This window comes from Penicillium psychrosexuale (assembly GCF_028828465.1).
Source record: "Penicillium psychrosexuale strain IBT 29551 chromosome Unknown utg000004l, whole genome shotgun sequence".
NCBI lineage: Eukaryota > Fungi > Ascomycota > Eurotiomycetes > Eurotiales > Aspergillaceae > Penicillium > Penicillium psychrosexuale.
In genome coordinates, this window is record NW_026643189.1 from 224,063 (window position 1) to 245,850 (window position 21,788).

The following is a 21,788-nucleotide window of genomic DNA, read 5'->3' on the forward strand; positions in this document are numbered from 1 at the left end:
CCGCAGTTGAATGATATCCCGGCCGTGGAATAATGCAATCGTCTCTCATCTTTCTTCGCCTTCTATTTTACAGTGACATGTCATGTCCTCGATATTGAGCCCTTTATGTTGTTACTTCACATTTATCTCTGCGTCTCAAGTTTGAGGTGCTTTTATATATGTCATTCTACTCTTGTCTTGTATATATACTATAGTCCAAATAATGAACATGTATCATAATACATCATCCTAAAGGCCATTCCTGAACTGCGAGACAGTAGTCTAACTCCTCATTTCCGCGCCATTGGTCTTCTTGAAAACATACCCAATCAAATTACACTCATCCTTCAGCATAGAAACCAACACATCATCATCAATGGCAGCTTCAAGCTCCTCATCCTCAGCCCCAGCCTCATTAGAATCGGACTCAGCTGCAAGCAGAGACGGGTCAATGTGCGAGTACTGAGCCAAAGACTGGTGCATCTTATCTTTGGGACTCTTAGTCTCGCTTTCTTTGTCTTTCGTACTTTTCTTTCCCTTCCTAGCTATCTTGGCACGATGAGTGCCGTCCCGGATAGACTTTTCTTGTTTCTCCATATCGACCTCAGAAGCTTTAACAAGAGTATGAGGTTTCGGCAGCGACTCATCCGAATCATAATCATCATCATCATCATCAAAGTCAGAAGGAGGATCCGACAAGTCCTCAACCTCAGACCCAGCATCAACAGTAGCAGGTGTCGCAGCCCCAGACGAAGAAGCCTCAACGTCAGCCGGAACACCCCGTCCACCACACCGACAACCCAACAACTCGTGCGTCTGACAAGCCCTGTCCTCGTCGAGCCTGAACAAATCCCTGAGTTCAGCAGCTGAGAACTGCGCACCACTATTACTGGTGCTCCTCTCCTGCATGACACTATCCGCAAGACCAAGCTTGGTAACCTGTCTCTGCCAGATCTTCTCTTCGAGACTGCCCTTGAGTAGAACACGGTAGATGCGACAAGGTCGTTTCTGGCCGTCGCGGTGAATACGTGCCATAGCCTGGATATCCGTTGCCGGGTTCCAGTCTACATCGAAGAGGATAAGACGGCTCGCGCCGATCAGGTTGAGACCTGTCCCGCCTGCTTTCGCAGATAGCAGGAAGGCGAAGCAGGAGCTTGCGGGGAGACGGTTAAAGTCGTCTACTAGGCCCTGCCGTTTCTGGGCGGGTGTGCTGCCGTCGAGGCGGAGGTAGGGGAGACCTAGGGAGGTGAGGAGGGTTGCGAGGAGGGAGAGGGTTGAGGTGTAGTTTGAGACGAGCACGATTTTCTCGTCTGTTTTGTTGCGCATTGTGTCGAGGAGTTGGTCAAGGACGCGGATTTTTGCGCTCGAGGAGGGGGATAAGTGGCGATGGAGAGGTTGGGGAATGGAGGCGATGAGGGCGGTCATTGTTTCGTTGGGCGTGTTGTTGTTGTTTTTCGCGGTTAGGAGGGAAGGGCTGTTGCTGAGCTTTTTGAGGATTGTTATTAGCTGCAGGGCACTTTCAGCGTTGCCCATTGCGGTTTGGAAAATGGGGGAGGCGAGGACGGCTTTGTAGATGTTGGCCTGAGGGCGGGTTGGTTTGCAGAAGAGAACGTATTCGGTCTTTGGGGGAAGGTATTTGGCCAGGATGTCTGCTGTTCGGCGGAGCATGAATTTGGAGGTGAGTTCTCGCAGCTCTTCGCCTCTGGACTCTCCCTTCTCGATTTCCTTTCGCGTTGCTTCGGGCTGTCTGCTGCGAACGATTGGGGTCTCGAACTCTCGAATGAAGGACTTGAAAGTCCCCAGGATCCCTGGATTAACAAGGTCCACGGCTGCAAAGAACTCTCTCAGATCATTTTGGATTGGCGTGCCGGAGAGAATCACTCTCTTCACGGCGCTGAGCGATTGGATCGCTAGACCACTTTTGTTCTGCAAGGTCTTGAGCCTGTGGCCTTCGTCCGCGATGATAATATCGACACCAGAACCATTCGCCAAAGCTTCCTGGACCGTTCTGAGTTTCTCATATCCAACAATCATGATACTATAAGCCCGGCCCTTGGTGAAATCAGTAAGACGCTTACTCTTGTCGTCAAAGACAAAAACTCCGATGCGCTCATTGCCGAGCCACTTGCGGAACTCCTTTCGCCAGTTATTGATAAGAGTGACAGGACACACAATCAATGCCTTCTTAATAACAGGCGGGGCTTCAAAGACAGGATTCTGCTTGAGCAGAGTCCAAAGCAGCGCAATAGTTTGCAAAGTCTTTCCCAAGCCCATGTCATCTGCGAGAATGGCACCTTCACCATTAAACGACCGCATGCCCATCACACACTCATACAAGAACTTCACACCCTCACGCTGATGCGGTCGCAAGTTCTTGGTCAAGAGAGGATCAACAACAACATCCACAACCTGCCTCCCCTTCGGCACAGACTTCGGCCGCGGCATAACTAACGCACCAACCGCCTTGGGGTCATGACGCGGAACGACCTTCCCCATAACCTTGGGGGTAACCGTGTTCACAAGCAGCGGTGCCTTATAAGCCGCAAATTTCGCCGGTGCAGTTCCAGGGTTCGCATTGGGGTTTGTAACGAGAGCTAGCGAGCGCTTGAGGGACTGTGTCCGCTCAGCAGCCGTAGGTTTGCGTACTTCACCCTTCTTTCGGGCGGGGAGGGCTTCTTTCTTGGGTGTGGGCACAGGGTCCGGCGTAGAGGTAGGTGCTGACTTCGTGGCTTCCAGGAACACTCTGCCGGAGAGGTATTCCTTGCGCGAAATCTCGGAGTCTATCTCAACCTCTTTGCCGGAAATAGACAGTGTTGTTCCCGGTTCGAGGCGGGCTTCGTGCACCTTCCGTCCCATCTCCTTCCCGGCAATGTCTCGTAGATACACAAACTCCCCGCGGGTGGAGAGGATTCCATCTCCGTCCCATGTTTTGTGCTTTTTGGCGCTTGGTTTGCGCCTGTCTGGGTTAGCTGGTTCGATGTAACTGGTGCTCACCAGGGATCAACGTTCCGAGGACCTACCAGAGAACATTGAAATATCTTTCGTCGGATGTATCATCTTTTTCACCGGATGATGACTGTGTTGTGCTGTCGGATCTTCGATTGTTGACTTGTAGGAGTGGCTTTCGACTGGCTATCGGTGATTGCACATCCTTAGGTGATGGTTCGTCTTCGAGGCGGGGCTTTTTGGTAGGACGACTGGGCTCGTCGGGAGTGTTGGTGGAAGTTGTAGCGGAGTTCCTAACTAAAGGGGACTTGAAGGGTTTGAAGACCATGACTGTGTTGGTCTTTTCCTTCCAAGATTAAGATGGCGTTGGGATGAGGACGCGACAACAGGCGCGGGACGCGTGGTCACGTGAGCCAATGATCTTTCGTGTGAAGGACTGGATTTAGAATGGAAAACTCGACTTGGTTTAGATTCTAGCTATTTGTGCTGATAAGAAAGTTTGCATCTTCAAAAAATGTGTTTGGACGGTGAATATAAATTATGCTTTTACAGTAGCTATGTATAGAGTCGAAAAAAGTCTAACACGAATAGAAATGTACATAAGGCGGATATAACGTTAAGTCGCATCATCTAAAAAGAGCATTTTATAGCTGTGCAGCAGAAAAAAGCTGTGCCTTGCAAAATAAAAGTGGTATACGCAAAATAGTCCCCCAAACATCCCACCAAGATTTACCGAGCATCGTCGGCCAGGGCCTTGTCGGTCAACGGGACATGCTTCGGGCCCTCGTAGGAGCCCTGGTGGACGAACCACCAGACGGTAACGAAAATAGACAGACCACCAGTCATCAGACTGGCATAGTTCATCGACGCGGCATCAGTAGGCAGAGCGTAAGGGAAGCAGAAGATAATAGCGAAGGCGATGATGTAGACACAGGCCAGGGAGTTGACGATGTAGCCAATTGTGTCATTCATGTGGAAGTATCCAGGAACGAAGGAAGAACGGCGGGTCAAGATGTGAGGGAAAATGGCCATGAAGTACGAAAGACTGGACAACTGCACGAAGCATCCCACGAAGGCGCTGAAGGCGGTAGTCGAGCCGAGGTAGATGCACGCCAGGATGGTGACGAGGCCGGTGCAGATCAGGGTGGCGTTGAAGGGGTTCTTGAACGTGGGGCTGATGCGTCCAACCCATCCCGAGAATGGAGTGGCGCCATCACGAGCAATAGTCCAGAGCGTACGGCCGGCGGTGATGTAACAGCCACAGGCAGTGATAAAGGTAGGCAGGTAAGCGACGATCAGAAGACCCAGAGCGCCGCCACGGGAGCCGGTGGCTTGGCGGTAGATCTCAGCCAGGGGGAAGAAGGTGGTCGCGTCGCGCACCTGGTCGAGGTCGTTGATGGAATAGAAGATTGCAATCATATAGCAGATACCAGTGACGAAACCGACACCCATCTGGGCCAGGATAGCCTTCGGGATATTTCGACTCGGCCTGAATTCAAGTTAGCGATAATAGAGGGAATGAGAAAGAAGAACACTGACTTGGGGATTTCCTCAGCCAAGTGAGACGAGCAGTCAGGGGTGCCAACACTGTAAGCACCGTTGAGCATACCAGCGACAAAGACGAATCCTTGCTGGGCATAACCGGTTCCGTTTTCCCAAGTTGCCCACACGAGCTTATCGGTGGCATATCCAGAGCCGTTCACATGAGGCATCACAGCGCACACGATGATGGTCACGAACACACCAGCGAGAATGAAGAACAAGCCCAGGTTTCCAATGTGAGGTAGGAAGCGGTTCATGAACAACACAATAGCGCAACAGACCCAGGTGTTGAGGAGAAAGCTGATAAAGACGTTCCATTGTGAGGGCACGAAGTCGGGATGCATCAATTGATACATAGACACGGTCTGCTGAGCCAGAATCAAAGACATGGATGCGGCACCGAGAATCCAAGCCAGGCAATTCCACCATCCAGCGTAGAATCCGCACACGCGACCGTACTTACTCCCGGCAGTGATAGTTGCCCAATGATAGACACCACTGGCTGAGGGCATACCCGATGCCAATTCGGCAATAGATGCGGCGACCAGCCAGTAGCAGATAGACACGGCTATGCTAAACAAGGGGTTAGCTTTGGTTGGTTAAACTGGTAGGGAGGGTGGTATACAATTCATAGATAGTTCCTGCCAATCCACCGTTACTTAATGCCACAACCACACTACCACCTTGGGCAATCCATGTGTTTCCGGTGGTCACGGCTACCGCACAGATACTGAGAAGGCCAAAGTTCCGCTCTAGTTCTTGGCGATGGCCCGAAGCGTTGACCAACTCTCCGTCCACTGGGCCATCGTGGGTGTAATCCGGTGTAGGTGCGATTTCCTTCTCAGGGACGTGGCCGATCTCCTTCTCCGTCGAATAATTGATCTCATTCCCAGACATGTTGGATATGTATATGGTAGGGGATTTCCCTTAAACCAGACGATAGCGAGGTCTGAAGTGTACAGCTCCCGAATTGAAGAATGATATGGGAAGAATCGAGGCGAACACGGATGTTAAGTAAAAGGGAGTCAAAGGCGTACAACGGTATATTATCATGTCACGGCTAAGCCGATCAGGTCGGGTCGGTCGACATCCACGCATTCTAATTCCTCAATCTCTGGCCAATCAGCATTCGCGGAGTCACATCATTCGGTGGCCAACAGGTCCACAGTGGGGTCGCCCCAGAGTTCCTATTGGCCGAGCCGGAGACAAGGGTGTACAAATGCACTCGAAGCGGAAACTTTTAACAATCGACGCCGCTGCATGGCTGAATTACGCTTAACCTAGAAGGGGAGCTTCAGCAGAAGGGGAATTCCCATCCCCCTTAGTGTCCTTTTTCGTGGGTTTCATCTCTACTTCTTGCTTTTTTGGGGTGATTGGGGCTCTTTGGCGGGGTCAAACCCCAGACTCTGCTTACTTCTTATCATCGCTACTCTAAATAGATGTCTATCTAGGATTCTTAGAGATAACAAGACTAGTTGTGCATACATAGCATAAGACATAAGCGATGGTTGGAACATTCCATATTCCATGCAGATATTCCATGCAGCGTACCCACATACCGTATACATACTTAGTATACACTATTAGAGACTTTTCGGAGATTTCCCCTATTTGAGATTGAAACATATGATTTTGCAAGCGAGACAAGTGTAAACGACAACTACACTACTTGTAAACTAAAGTATAAATGCTTTACTAGCCCAGACACATAAAAGGATCAAAGCGTCAAGCAATAGGTAACACTACGGGTATAACTATGTGGGCACAAACAGTCTCTGCTGTCCATGCGACGGGGGTGTCTCATATAAGGTAGAAATTCACTCGAGTTCATCAATTGGAAACCATCGGAGGCAATCTAGACTCCGAATCTCTTTTCCTGGGACTAGTGCAGCTGAATGTGGGTAGCGCAGATAAGGCGACTCCGATTTTAGCCTCAGATCTAGTGGGCTAGTACAAAGTAGTCTGATATATATTAATTAAGTAGCTGCTAGTTAACTAACTAGTTATAACGAAGTCTTATGACTAATTAAGTTTACTCAAGTAAAGTCACTAACTAACTACGGCGTAGCTACATATTAATGAATTAATTTAGAGCATAATATATTGTAGTCCTGCAGTGAGATTAATAAAGTCTCTTGTTCCGAAGTTTCCGAAGTTTCGAATCTTCAGACTTCACATCAGTTCATTCAATCCTCTCCAAGTTGCATATACAACATATGTTGTATCAGCCCGTCTCCATAAAAGATTAAAAACATCCGAATCAGTCCGTTTCCCCCGGGGCTGGGCAGTTCCCAAAAGCCCTCGGAAAAAAGGCTCGGGCCAATAGTGACTAAACCATGGATGGTCGGTGATTTCCCCACTTTTTACAGTTGTGGCGGCAAACTCAGAATATCTGATTTCCCGATCTGGCAGGTATTGGCCATTTTTAATGAATTCCAGTGAAATCTGTTTAAATATAGTCAAATCTGCCGATAGTGACACGCAGCCGGTATATCCGAACAAACTCTCTATTGTGACAGTTCTTCAGGACCTATACAATATATGAGTTATGTACATGAATACTAATTGACATGGGATATTGGCTGATCACTCAGCTCCTCCACCCTCCACTGTGGGCCATTCCCCCAGATAGAAAGAGCTATGTCTATCTTCGCTTAATGGCGATGATTGGATATAGCAATTATAGATGTGCTTATGTCTCCCAGTGCAGAAGGTGGATCTCTCAGGAAAATTCAGCCTGAATATCCTCGGTTATAAAGGCCTATAAAATGTAAAACAGCTGAACTTACACCTTACATGGAAATTCCCTATGCAACGGTAAAGTGGACCAATGGCAAAATTGTTACAAATCAGAATGCAGCAATGAAAGCAATTTCCCAGACTCTTCCGATCCAAGGAACCAACTTGCCATCCAAGCCCCCACTATCCAATGGCGATATGTCCTGTATCTTGAGTTGATTGGCGTTTTATCCTCTGCATCTTGCCAAACCTTGTACCTTCAAGGCTATCATTCAGCATACTTCGAAGGTTCTAACGCGTTTCCTATCTTGTCGTACAATCGGCGGCTTATGCAGGAGCTGGAACTCTATACTTAATATTGCATATCCCCGCTACTCTCATAAAATGTGAGCGCGCCTCTCGAATCTCGTTTCACTCTAAGATCCCGTTAACCTCTATTCGAAAAGGCCAGCGGTAATGTCTGGCTTAGGAGGCCACTTCGCCTTGGAATTCGCCCATGAGACGTGGGCTCTGTATGCTGTCGGCGTACTGGGTGCCGTCTTGCGATGGTAAGATGGTAATTGAACATCATACTATACAACACTGACAAAGATCTTCGACAGGATTGCTCGTTTTCGACGTTTAGGCATGCGCAATCTCCAGACCGACGACTATCTTATGCTCTTCTCGGTAGTCTGGTATACAATACTATGTGTCGCTTTAAATCAAGTCGCCTCCGGTGGGGGGTCAAATCTCATGACCGAGGAGGACAGAAAATCGTTAACGGATAAAATCATCGCGGAACGAGTGCGCGGTAGCAAATGGGTCTTTGTGTCGGAACATTCCTTTATTCTTTGCATCTGGAGTTTGAAAGCATGCATGCTGGTGATCTATGCGCGTATCACGTATGTTGAATCTCGATTGGGAGCATGCTCTTTTCTAACGCCAATACAGTGAAGGATTAAAGCAGAAGCGTTGGATCAACTATGTCTCGATCTACGTCGGATTAGGCTTCGTCGCAACCGAACTGTCACTCTTCCTACTCTGCCACCCATTAAAAGACTACTGGGCCGTCGTCCCAGAGCCAGACTACCAATGCTCATCTTACCAGTACTACGAAATCGTGCAGGGCTGCATCTCAATCTCTGCCGACGTATTCATGCTCCTCATCGCCATTCCCATGCTAGTCCAGGTCCGCGTCCCGCTCAAGCAAAAGCTGATCCTGACTATCCTCTTCGGCATGGGCATCTTCGTCATTGTCGCTGCCGTCCTGAACAAGGTGTACTGCCTCGTCCCATCACTGATCTCCTACGTCTACATGAACTGGTATTTCCGCGAAGCCACCGTCGCCATTCTAGTCACCAACCTGCCGCTCGTCTGGTCACTGCTCCGCGACGTCTTCCCCGCCCTCAAGAGCTGGACCGGGGGCTCCAGGCGCGGCACCGACCGCTACAAGTCCGGGCCCTGGACCAGCAAGGGTGGCTCCCACCTGCCTCCCTATGGCCCGCCCAGCCATACGCGCTCAGGCGACTTCGGCATGCAAGAATTCGAGGGCACCACTACGATTACCCCGCAAAAGGCGACTGCTTCCGATGCCAGTATCAGCGAGGGGCGGGCGAGCAGCGACGATGGCTCGGCTCGCGCTTTGCGCATTCGTCAGGATATCACGGTTACGGTGGAGCGGGACTCGCGGCCGTCGGATTATGAGGTGAATACTTCGCGTATCACCCGCGCCCGCGAGGATGTTTAATCTTTAATCGACTCTACACTGAGAACGTTGTCGTTCTGTTTTTCTTACGAATCCACGAAGTCCCCGAGGGCTTAATACCCAGTCCTATATATTGTCTCTATTTTGTCTGTACATATTTACTTCTAGACACTAATTGTGCATATCTTTTTTCTCTGGATATAGAGTTTTCCTTGGAGTCTCGGTTGAATTGCGTATCCCATTAACTATAATCTCCACTGTCATTTCCACACATCTCACCTTCCAGTCCCACCGATGTCCAAAACCCCGAGCTAACCACTTTTCAAAGATGCAACCTTGGAATACATTCCATCACAGCCCGCCGATCTCCCGGCCCCTTGCATCCAGACGCCGATCTTGTCGGCGAAGAGCTTAGCCTACGTCCGAAGAACTCTGCAGGGATTTGGTGAACTGGCGGATATGGCTCGGGCGTCTTTCTAGAAAAGCACGTATCCCCGGTTCCGACAACCAGTGTGGCGTCGCAGCCATGCAAAGCCAAGATGGTTGACTATCAGCGCTTAGGCCAAGCCGCACGGAGTAACTAACTAGTAACTAACTACATCATCCTTGAATCAGTCACAGGCTATATACATACTACCCGGAAGACCACCGTCCGAAATCACGTCGTGACCCGAGAAAAAAAGCGAAACCTTAGGATCAACCGAAATATCAGCCGAAATCTCAACCGAAAAATCGTTCCTCAAGGTTCCCACCCCACAGTCGATCGGCACATGAATCTTGGAAAAAATCTGATACGAAAGAAAAAGACTGGGACCCGAAAGCCAAAGATATGAGGGCAAATGCTTGACCGAGCAATATCCAAGTGGATGTGTTCATGGATACCCCACCATACCAAATCCAGGACCCTGGCCAAAGCCACCAGTCCACTGCGCAGTGCGCACTACCGTGGACGAAGCTCAAGCTCTCCCGAACAACGGGATCTGCGTGGAGACTGGAGAGACCTCGGGATGTGACGTGATAAGGGAAAAATGGAGCAATTAGCAATTGTCGTCGGTCATAGTATCTGCTTGTGCTCCCGAGGTACCCTTTGTGTTTGGAATTGCAATGGATACTGTGTATGGCGTATTATTAGAAGACTGTCTACGGAGTAAATGTGAACTATTTCAGTCGACCGTAAGCCGCGTCAGTCTAATAAATCTGAGTTTCAACTGAGTTTCGGCGACCCAACCTTGCAGGAAACCTTGAGCCGTCAACTTCCTTACAATATAGTTATGATGTATCTTATATCTCGTAATTAACGGAGTCCGGCAGAGATATAAGCCCTTCTGCTAGACGTTTAAACCCTAAACCACGTGTCTTCGGCCTCATTTTTGAGTGATAAGCCGATAGCTACCCCTATTCTAGTAAGCTGCACGGATAATCTGCTATATTAGACTTCTGCCATGTGCTGGAGGGGTTCACTCGCAAAGTTAGTCCAACGGCCTCGGTACTTGCATGATTATACTCGTATGTCGTACTCTCCTCCTATCATTTGATTGTACTCCGTACACTATGTTGTATCTACTCCGTACCATAGTGGGCCCCGTTCAGCCGAGTACTATGTATATAACAGTTTATCTTTTCCTAATAAGGAGGTAATTTGCCTTTTCCTTTCCTTTTTCAGCAAGTGCGCTATTCATTTCCTTTTCGCTGTTTTTCTTTTCGCCTTTCTTCTCTTCTCTGCTTCGGCGTAACCCGCTTGACCCCACCAAGACCAAGACCTCGCCCTTCGATCGCGGCTACTCCGTATGTTGTATGTGCTGGCGCGCTCTGCTCTGAGTTTATGGGCCCACTCTCTATTTGCATACAAAGTTGCCCAGGCTTAACCTCTCGCTTACAGTTTGGATAGCTGCGGGGATGCTCACCTAAATAGGAGCTTTGCCCGTTGATTCAGCCTTCAGGTACGGAGAACGCCGTGCATATGCAGGGTTGGCAAAGAATCATGTAACATTACAACATCCATGGTGGCGAATTTCAGGGCGGTTTGCCTTCGCTCTAGCTGCGTCTCAGACATGCATGAGTAGTCTCTAGGTAGGAACGGTTCTTCGTTCGCCGCGAATGTCTCGTATTAAAAGGTTGAATGTGGTTATCACGTGCGACATTTGGTCCAATCTTTCTCGACCAAAGTTCTATTCGAAACCCCTCAATAGTGCGAGTTTACAATATAACAGAAATATATCTTAGAAACTCAACCTTGGGAGCATCCATATAAGCAAAGTCCACCTTGAAGTCTAAATAAATGTCTTGGATAAGGTTGCGTTATCCATGAAGGGTCCCGGGGCGAAATATATACTACGGAATGATTTCTGGCATAGCTACTCACAACCTTCAATATATATTCACAAATCTTTAAAACGTATACACAGACTGAATGGTATTGACTTAATCTTGCGTATGATTGAGGCTAGAAGACACAAAAATGATAGACTCTTGTTGTCTCCGTTTATTGAACTTACTTTCAAGTGTAAGAGAGTTTGTTGTCATTTAGATATCAAAAAATGAAGTAGACCCGATATTATAGGACACCCGCTCTGGTCAAGACCAAGGCCGGCTACATCTCAGCACTTGGACAGAGCACCGAGGGTAAGTAAAACCCGATTTTGAGATAAGCACGTCGTCTACAATCTATTTCCACCCTTCCACAGGGTTACATATATCCCAAGTCGTCTCTGGAATTTTGAGATACTCGCGACCTTCTATACCTATGTCGGATGTTCACATTCTATCAGTGCAACGGAAGCATACCAACCTCACCATCATGTGTTCTTCCTGCAAGATCTATGAAGTCGATACACCTAATTAGTGTGATGTAGTTATGACTACAACATAGTTTAGCTGTCTCATTCAGAACTCATTCAACTACCATGTGGCCCGAGTGTGTAATTACTTTGATCTACAATAGGTTTTGAAGTACACATAATTTTGGTTGAATTTTGAAAGAGAAATCTATTAACATGATTGTCGAGGCTAATAAGCCTTCGACTCGGGACGTATCCACCCTGCGAAGGCTACATAAGTACATGAAAAGAAAATGCGAAGAGACACTGCAACGCCGTGCGAACGTAAACAAAGCTGAAAAACAAAATCATGAGAAAGTCATGTACCAGTGCGTTTCGCGTTTTAGCATAACAAATTTAAGAAAACCGATCTGTTTAATCGTACAGATCAGGCGAGACGGGGTTATCAGCCATCTCAGCGTCAAGATCATCCTCGTCCATCATTTCATCATCGCTCATCTCACTAGCCTCGCCAAGATCGTGATTAGGCAAGACATCGATGCGACTGTCGCGCATGACAACATGGGCGACCTCGCCATCCTTGATGCTTCCGCGCAGAATGAGCACAGCAAGACGGTTGAGGATTTCGCGCTCGATGAGTCGGCCCAAGGGACGAGCACCGTAGGCTGGGGAGTAGCCTGCTGCGCCGAGGTAGTCCTTGACTTCGTCGCTACATTCGATAGTAACATTGCGCTCGTTGTTATCGAGCCGCTTCTGCACCTCGGAAAGGCGGAGGTCCACAATCTTGCGAATCTCCCGCCTTGTGAGACGGTTGAAGATGACGGTGCTGGAGATACGGTTGAGGAACTCCGGCAGGAAGTAGTCGCGCAGAGCGTTCATCACCAACTCGCGGGTCTGGGGCTCGATGCGACCGTCCTTGGTAGTCGGGCGGGAGAGATATTGAGCACCCAAGTTGGAGGTCATGACGACGATGCAGTTCTTTGCGTCGACGACACGGCCCTGGCCGTCGGTGATACGGCCATCATCCATAAGCTGTAGGAGGACAGTGAGGACTTCCTTTGCGGCCTTCTCGACCTCATCGAAGAGCAAGATCGAGAATGGGCGGCGACGCAGGCTTTCGGTAAGTTGGCCACCGGCGTCGTGGCCAACGTATCCGGGGGGTGCACCGATCATACGGCTGAGCGAGTGTCGCTCTTGGTACTCGGACATATCGAACCGGATCATTGCCTTTGGATCATCGAACAAGAATTCGGCAAGCGCTTTTGTGAGCAGTGTCTTACCGGTACCGGAGGGACCACAGAACAAGAAGCTGGGAGGCGAGTTAGGGTTACTGAGACCCGAGCGCTGCAAGCGAATGGCGTTGGAGACCGAAACAACAGCTTCCTTCTGACCAACAACAACCTTGGAAAGGTATTTCTCCATGTTGAGCAGCTTGTCCTTTTCAGTGGTCTTGAGTCTGTTGACAGGGATACCGGTCCAGCGGCCAACGATTTCATTGATTTGATCGGGACCAACTGCATCGGCAAGGAGTGCTTCACCAGAGTCGCCCGCTTGAGCGCGACGTTCAGCATCAGCCTTGGCCCGCTCAGTCTCCAGACGCTCGATGAGAGCTTTGGTTTCCGGAATGGCGTAGTATTCGAGATCAGCAGCGGTCTGGGTATCGCCCAAGCGCTCGGCTTCGTCACGCTTGACCTTGAGAGAATCAAGCTTGATCTTGGCCTCCTGCACTTCGCGGCTGCGCTTCTTCTCATTTTCGTACTTCTCGCGCATCGGCCGAAGCTCCTCGCCAACATTGGCAGCTTCCTGCTTGGCGGCCTCGAGACGAGCCTTGGATGCTTCGTCTTGCTCACGACCAAGGGCGTGAATTTCAATTTGAAGCTGGCGGGCCTTTCTTTCCAGTGTGTCGAGGGCTTCTGGCTCGGACTCGCGAGTGACTCGGACTGCAGCTGCAGCCTCATCAATCAAATCGACCGCAGAATCGGGGAGTCGACGAGCTGTCAGGTAGCGAGATGCGAGAGTGGCGGCAGCGACGATAGCTCCATCGAGAATGTTGACACCGTGGTGGGCCTCGTATTTTTCCTTCAGACCACGAAGAATAGAGATGGTCTCTGGGACTGTAGGCTCCTTAACAAGGACCTGCTGGAATCGTCGCTCGAAAGCCTGATCCTTCTCGATATACTTGCGGTATTCAGAGAGAGTCGTGGCACCAATACAATGCAATTGGCCACGAGCCAGCATGGGCTTGAGAAGGTTGGCAGCGTCCATACCGCCTTCGCCGCTAGAACCCGCGCCCATAAGCAGGTGGATCTCATCGACGAAGAGGAGAATGGTATCCTTGGAATCTTCGATTTCCTTGAGGACACCCTTCATACGTTCTTCAAATTCACCGCGGTATTTGCTGCCCGCAACCAGGGAACCGACATCGAGAGAAAGAAGACGGCACTGAGCAAGGTTGGCAGGGATATCGGCGTTTACAATACGGCGAGCAAGACCTTCGACAATGGTGGTCTTACCGACACCAGGCTCACCAATGAGCACAGGATTGTTCTTCGTGCGGCGACTGAGAATACGAATGACACGACGGATTTCCTCCTCTCGGCCAATAACCGGATCGATCTTGCCCTCACGAGCCAAGGCAGTCATATCAATGGTGAACTTCTTCAGGTTCTCATTCTCGCCTTCGGCATCGGCGGTCTTGGAGTCGACCCGCTTTGTACCGCGAATTTGCTGGATAGCAGTATCGATCAACTTGAGGTTGGGAATATTGGCATCGCCCAGCGCACGCTGAACTTGTGAATCCTGGCAAACAGACTGGATGAGATGATCAACTGCGACGAAGCTGTCCTTTTGTGTTTTCGACAAATCGGTGGCTGCCCGAATAACTTTGGAGAGTTGGGGAGAAACACTGGGGTTCTCTGGAGGAGGGTCTTGACTGGGCAGGCGGACCAATAGCTTCATCAGCGATCGATCAAGGAGTTGAGGGTCGCCGTGGGCTCGTTCAACGACCTGGCGGAAGAGAGGGGCGGCGGAGGAATCGTGGGAGGCGTGGGCACCAGAAGGAGTCTGTTGATCTTGAGACTCATCTGGGGAGGGGTTGAGCAATGCGACTGCCAAGTGAAGAGGCATGATCTGGGAGTGTGCATATTGCTCGCAGAGGCCGCTGGAGTCCAGCAGGGCCTTGTTGGCCCGATCTGTGAATTGGACGCCGTTCATTTTGAACGGAAGAGTGGGGTAATACCAATTAGGTTTAGATGCACTGAATAGATGCACTGATATCCCGAAGGGGATTGTAGCAGTGGTGTAAGAGTAGAAAGTAATTGAGTGAGTAGACTTGAGAATGAGTGACTTGAAGGACGAGAGGCTAGTTCATATACTCTACCGCGCGGGGTGCCCGAAGCTGCCACCACATCCATGTCGTCACTACTCGTTTCCACCGCCTTCCAGAAGCTGCCTGACATTGCCTGACGGTGCCAGATATTGCCTGATGTTTCCGAACAAACGCCGAAAATCGGAGATGCCGGAGAAACCATTAATCCATAGTAACTATGGACACTCAATGACACTTACATTTTGCGACACGCATGCACTATAACTAGTCAGTCAATTACCGCCTTATTTTATAAGGTAAGGTTTCCCGGGGCCAATGTTGTCGATCCATAAATAGTCAATTAAGCCTTATTTGCACGAGGCAACAGATTGTACGGAATTGCCAAATGTCATACTCAACGGCACATTCCAAGCAATGCTCCCTACCGCCTGGCAGATTGTACTGGCACATGACATGTTAAAGTCAGCTCACGTGAAGCGGATGATAGAGACACGTGATAACATATCTCACGTGATGATATGGCCACGTGATGGCCACGTGACACGCGTGACAATGGGGTTGCTGACCTCAGCCCTATCCGTTCCGAGATGAGGTCAGCATTCTCGGATTCTTGGAAGGTTAAATCGCGCAAACCAGAACCCTTGGATGTTCAGGCTCTCCACGTTAGAAAGATGATTCGGCATTGATGCTCCTTCGAGCTTGCGTGCCTTGCAGTGGAGCATTGAAACAACCCAGTTCCACCGGCTCCTCTTACCCGCAAAAGTCCAAATATGAACAATCGATGTGGCAGCCAGGCACCATTTACATAGCAGCAGTTACCTTCTGGCAGGCTTCTGCCATGCGTCGCTTGCGTTTTTATATCGTGTTCCACGATAGCCGACAGAAAATATCCCACAGCTAGTGAATGACGTCAGGTGGGATCTCCGCAGAGCAATTAAAATTCGAAGAAATCGATCTGGAACCTTGCCCCGGGATCAGACCTCCCCCTTGCAAGTACCTGCTCAGACTAGGCCGAGGGATTTTTATACACGCTTTATCTGTGCCTTTGGAATAAGCACCGTCTAGGAAATCGACTTTCACCGGGCTGCATGCGAGAGGAGTACCGTCTCAGATGAGAAGCTAAGAGACGACTGGGCCGTGGATGGTGGACACTTGTTCCAGGTCAACGCATCCAGAATTGAAGATCGATCCACACGACTGTCCACAAGGTGTTGTCCCATTGGCCGTTTCATCACGGGAGGTGGTCTTGAGATTTTTTGTTTCGTGTCTCCTTGGCTGGAGAGGGGACGAGGAAAAATAGAAGCGGAAAGGTTTCTGCGGGGCAGAGAGGGGCAGGAGGCTTTATGGCGTTCATGATTTCAATATTGCTCCCTTGCCTAGGAGGCATGTTGAAGCCAATGAAGCCAATGGATAAGATTGCATATGTGTTATGTACTCCGTGCATGGTATGCAGTGCTACATGTACCACATCAATACGAAGTACTACTATAACAATCCTACTATGTACTACAAGGACGGACCATGCTATACTAGTTACAAGCTAGCTTATACGTAAAATGCCTGGGCTAACTAGCTAATTCGTAGATCTGCCTCCATAATTACATATTTTTCATTTCTTTTCCATTTTTCCAAGGTCAAACTAAGAATCCAACTCTGGTAGCTCTCCGCATCCCGAAGGCTCCCTGAAAACCAATGAAATCAAACCAAATCGGCCATTAAACCTGGTACCTATGTCATTTGTTCATATAAAGAGTTTTAACCCCCCCCCCCTTCTGCATCTCTTTCTCATTATTCTAACGCCATAGTTGCAGCTGAGACAACTAGAAAGCTCTCACATTCGCTGTACGTTTGTGAAGAAAAGACCCGCCACCCAAACCAGAAATTTTCTGTTTCGCCACAGCTTCAACGGTTGGATTTGAATTATCCCTGCTTTAATTGATCAGAACGTGAGATCCACTGCACGTTTATTTACAATTACCTTTGTTGACTTTTGCTGAGACTGAACCTGCAGGTTACAGTTATCTCGGTCAGTATTAAATCATTGCACCGCATACAATATGTCAGACAAGCCGATCTTTGTGGCTACGCATCCGCGAGCATGCTCGACGGCCTTCGAACGAGTAAGAGATCCCGAGAGATTTGGATAACCAATTTATTCTAAACACATATCTAATGGCCTGCAGGTGTTCATGACTCAGCGAGATATTATCCAATGTGTCCACGAGCCGTTCGGTGATGCATTCTATTATGGCCCAGAGCGCCTATCTAGCCGGTTCGCAGGCGATGAACATGCGCAAGAACGCGTGGATAGTGGATTCGCCAACTCAACATATAGTACCGTGATGGAAAGGCTGGAGCGAGAAGCTACACAGGTCCGACCCTTCTTTCTGCGAAGTCTCTCGCGTTCTTATCCATCCCCTCGTAATGCTCTTCATGTTCTCCTTGTGGATCGAACATGAGGGAAGATCCCTTACCTGTTTACTTTTGTTATCTTGCACAGATGTAGCCCGAGACAATTTGTCCCCCTCTACAACTGTAGATCACACACTGGCTCCAAAATATTGACCATGGATATCCGCACGGCGGAATGGAATGTTCGCACTTTTTGAGGGGATACTTACCTTGTTGCAGGGAAAGAGAGTCTTCATCAAAGATATCGACCACTATTTGCTTCCACCGAATGGTCAGCCCGCCAGCATTGCCCCGTCTCTACTGCGCGTTAAGCGAGGAGTCGGCACCGACGGCGATTCGACGGCCAACGGTGTGAACGGTGCCAACGGCACTCACACCAACGGCCACTCTGTTACGCCAAACGGTCACACCAACGGGGTCAACGGAGCCTCGAATGGAACCAACGGCACGACGAACGGTGTGAACGGTCACACCAATGGAACATCCAAGGAACCCTACCCGTACGACACGCCCGCAGAGCGGGGAAACCCAACGGTGATGCCTCGCGAGCTGCAAGAGAAGTTCCACTGGGCATTCCTAATCCGTGACCCGCACTACAGCGTGCCGTCGTACCTGCGGTGCACGATCCCACCTCTAGACGAGGTGACCGGGTTCCACAACTACGACCCGCTGGAGGCCGGGTACGACGAGCTCCGCCGGCACTTCGATTATCTGCGAGATACTGGATTGGTCGGGCCCCGGGTTGCAACGCGCCCGGAGTTGAACGCCCAGACTGATGCGCAGGCGCCGACTGGTGTTGAGGTGTGTGTTATCGATGCGGACGATATGCTCGATGAGCCGGCGAAGACCATTGAGGCTTTCTGTAACAGTGTTGGTTTGCCGTACCGTCCGGAAATGCTGTTTTGGGATAACGAGGAGGAACATGCTGTTGCTCGGAATGCGTTCGAGAAGTGGCGTGGATTCCATAATGATGCTATTGAGTCGAAGGCTCTAGAGCAGAGAACTCATGTGAGTTTTTTGGTCATTGATGTGGGGGTATTGGGACTTTGGACTAACACTGTTCATAGAAACGTGCCGTCAAGACTGAGGAACAGTTTGACGCCGAGTGGCAGAAGAAGTACGGTGAGAAGCAGGCTGCTCTCATCCGCCGAACCGTCGACACCAACATGGCCGACTATCTGTACCTCAAGTCATTTGTCGTGAAGGTCTAGAAGAAATAAGTGAAATGAGAATGGAAGGGAAAGAAGAGAAAGAAGGGAGACAAGGGGGAACCTACCCCATATTATTTCTTATGAGAACGATTTGGTACGGATGGCGCCATCTCCACGGGGATTGGTTGATGACCATGACGATCTTGCGTATTGCGTATGTTCTTTGTTCCATTTGGCCAATGTTATAGCTACTTGCTGGATTTTCAAGTTTAGTTAGCTTAAGATATAAGTACTGGCTATTGACAGTGTCCTATTAGCCTGAGGTTGATATTTACTTCCGGCAGTAGCTTCCTATTTGGGCCATCCATAAATTATTAGGCCAGTACTCCGTAGCTCTTTCCTCCCTTTCATTACTTTACACTGTACCTGCCTATCAAGGTCTCGTCAACACATTCCAAAACATAAACGGAAAGTCCAGAAGCATCGAATTGGGTTGAGGTTGTCTTGGCCTAAGTGTTGAGACCGTTTCTGCCTCAGGTTATTCGTCCGGGTACTTCCCTTCCCTTGGCAGCCCCGTTAGATCTATTCGGAGGGCGTCTGAGAAATACAACTACTCCTATAAGAAAGGCAAGGATTTCGAGTCGTACAAGCGCCACAGTCATTGCTAATATTCAAGCTAATAGAATCATAAAATTTTCGACGTGTCAACATATCACTTGAAGTACAAATATGACCAGGTATTCTTTCAAGTACCGAAATTAATAGATAAAGGTCAAGTCTGCTAGCAGCATGGCCGTCTGGGGCAGTGGTGCGCGCCTATTTGTGAACCTTGGCGTTAGCCTTGAGGGCACTGTTTGGCACATAGAGAGGCATCGAGTCCTCCCAGATCGAATCAGTAAGCACACGCTTATTTGAGCCATCGGCATTCATCACGACCACCTGACCATAAGGTTGGAAAGTCTGATCATAGAGAGCACACTCGTACTGGAAGCCGAACATGCCGGAAGAGTAGGCAATGCGACCATCCCAAGTCCAGATGGCATGAGCATCATTAGCACCACTGCTAGTGAGGACCTTGACATCGGATCCATCAGGACGCATAGTGCAGATATCGTAGTTGTAATCACTGGTCTTACGGGTGAAGACGATTCTCTTTCCATCGGGGGAGAAGGAAGGCAGATTATCCCACTCATTGGTCAAGACGGTGGTCTTGCGGGTCTCCAGATCCAGAACACGGAGTCCGAGCTGGGATCTATCGCCCAGAGTGGAGTTTGTTCCCCAAATACGGAAGACGATCTTCTTGCCATCGTGCGAGAAGCTGGGGAAGCCGGAGTTGATCACGCTGCTGTTGCTGCTGAGGGTTGTGGTGCTCTCGGACAGAACTTCGGAGTACGAGCCATTGGCAGTGGCTCGCATAAGCCAGCCGCCGCCGGTGGCGCGGCCTTGGAACCAGAAGCCAACTCCGAAGGTGACCCACTTGCCATCGGGCGACCAGGCTGGGTTGAAGGCACCGGCGGTGCCCATGGCTACGGACGCTGCATCAATGAAGTCGGATTCCATGTCATTGTAGACAAGGCTCTCATCGGTTCCGTTGGCGTTGAAGGAAACAACGGAAGAGTTTCCAAGCTGCTTCTCGGTCAGGGCGATCTTGTTGGTACTGGACAACTGGGGGAAGACGTCTGTGAAGCGATATTCCCACTCCGTGTCCCAGCTGTACAGCTTCTTGTCCATAGGACGGATAGTCCAGGCGTTCTTCTCATAGACGACCTTCTTGCCATCTGGAGACCAGGCAGGAGAGCGGATAATCTCGCTGGTGGTGTTCACGTATCCACCGGCAGTGGTGTGGAGTCCTTCGATACCGGAACCCTTGCCGGCGTAGGCGACAGTGCCGTTGGGGAGATATTGAGGGAAGAGCTTCACGCCAGTTCCCTCAGCTTCCACACGACGGTTAGCGCCTGTGGCAAACTCCACGGAGACAATGCTGGAGTTGGCGGAGTTGAGTGACTCAGGACGGTGAGCGTTCCAGGTGTTCTCACGAGTCATCTCGTAGTAAACAATACGCTCGCCATCGGGCGACCACTTGGGCGAACCGAGACAGTAACCAGACTTCGACACGACGGGACGGAAATCAGATCCATTGGGACGGATAGCATAGATGGACAGCTCCTGTGTATGTTCCCAGCCGGTGACACCTTGGAAGATCGGGTCTCCATGTCCGTACCAGCCAGTGTTACGGTCCGACGAGAAAGCAATCCATTGGCCATCAGGAGACCACGAAGGGCGGAAGTAGCCATCAGGAAGAGAAGTATTGGCGGCAGTCGAGACGGTATCTGTGAGGTTCCATTTCTTGCCACTCTCCAGATCCAGGACCCAGATGTTGGCCTTGTAACCATTGGCAGTGGACACATAGGCGACTTGTTTTCCATTCGGAGACACGACGGCTCCGTCTTCCACCGAGGAGGTTGCTACCAACTCCTCAAGGTCAGACCCGTTGGTCCGGACGCGGTAGATATCCGAATTACCGTCACCATTGCGCTCTCCGGTGAAGGTGATCCATTCTCCATCGGGGGAAAAGGTGGCATGGTATTCATAGATAGAGTTGGAGAGGAGAGGACGTTCATCAGTGCCATCAACATTGGCAACATAAAGCTCTGATGTCCCGGGAGCAATGCGGTTCATGTAGAAGATTCCCTTCTTGTCAGACGCTGCCGCCTTGCGCGGTTCGTGCGCATGCGGAGAGGGCGTGTTCCTCTTCTCAAGGTTCATCTGCTCTGCATATGGGCAAAGAGCCAAAGCCGACGGCAAGGCAAGGCCCAGCAGGGCAATTGAAGCGGGAAAATGCATAGTGAAAAAGAGTCAGTGCACCACAGCAGTTCAAGGACCGGAGCCCGTGATTTTCTGGCACTGCCATACTTATACATAAAACTTCTGCAGGGGAAACAGGCCTGAAGGACCGTAGCGCACTTCTCTCCTCCACAGGCCCACCCTCGCGTAATGAAGTCCGCGTTATTAGCGGGCCTTCATCTTATCTGATGAAGCAAGCTAGCGAGTGACCACTGACTAGGGCTGTTAAATTGAATTTCAAAATCTTGAATTGAAAACATATTTTTAATTTTCATGAAAATTAAAAATATATTTTCAATTGTTTCACGCCAAGGCGCTAGTAATATATTGGTAATGTATTGTAATATAGGCAGAAAAAAACGGCAGAAAAACTGGCAGTAAAT

The 21,788-nt window shown here is 49.8% G+C and overlaps 5 protein-coding genes across 5 annotated transcripts; 2 read left to right on the forward strand and 3 right to left on the reverse strand.

The window, feature by feature from the left end:
- Positions 1-261: 261 nt before the first annotated feature.
- On the reverse strand, positions 262-5,364 carry N7518_005891 (Helicase C-terminal; the record flags this gene model as incomplete). The annotated part of the gene is made up of 5 exons (XM_057186818.1): positions 262-2,935; positions 3,000-3,218; positions 3,659-4,414; positions 4,465-5,040; positions 5,093-5,364. The coding sequence occupies 5 exons, from the start codon at positions 5,362-5,364 to the stop codon at positions 262-264; spliced, it is 4,497 nt and encodes a 1,498-aa protein (XP_057038521.1).
- Positions 5,365-7,662: 2,298 nt separating this feature from the next.
- Positions 7,663-8,935, forward strand: N7518_005892 (uncharacterized protein; the record flags this gene model as incomplete). Its single annotated transcript, XM_057186819.1, has 3 exons — positions 7,663-7,754; positions 7,809-8,090; positions 8,140-8,935. The coding sequence occupies 3 exons, from the start codon at positions 7,663-7,665 to the stop codon at positions 8,933-8,935; spliced, it is 1,170 nt and encodes a 389-aa protein (XP_057038522.1).
- Positions 8,936-12,084: 3,149 nt separating this feature from the next.
- Positions 12,085-14,883, reverse strand: N7518_005893 (ATP-dependent Clp protease ATP-binding subunit; the record flags this gene model as incomplete). Its single annotated transcript, XM_057186820.1, has 1 exon — positions 12,085-14,883. The coding sequence occupies one exon, from the start codon at positions 14,881-14,883 to the stop codon at positions 12,085-12,087; it is 2,799 nt and encodes a 932-aa protein (XP_057038523.1).
- Positions 14,884-17,055: 2,172 nt separating this feature from the next.
- N7518_005894 (uncharacterized protein) lies at positions 17,056-18,621 on the forward strand (the record flags this gene model as incomplete). The annotated part of the gene is made up of 4 exons (XM_057186821.1): positions 17,056-17,118; positions 17,182-17,370; positions 17,630-18,418; positions 18,478-18,621. 4 exons carry the CDS (start codon positions 17,056-17,058, stop codon positions 18,619-18,621), a joined length of 1,185 nt encoding a protein of 394 aa, XP_057038524.1.
- A 756-nt stretch (positions 18,622-19,377) lies between these two features.
- N7518_005895 (uncharacterized protein) lies at positions 19,378-21,405 on the reverse strand (the record flags this gene model as incomplete). The annotated part of the gene is made up of 1 exon (XM_057186822.1): positions 19,378-21,405. The coding sequence occupies one exon, from the start codon at positions 21,403-21,405 to the stop codon at positions 19,378-19,380; it is 2,028 nt and encodes a 675-aa protein (XP_057038525.1).
- Between the last annotated feature and the right edge of the window lie 383 nt (positions 21,406-21,788).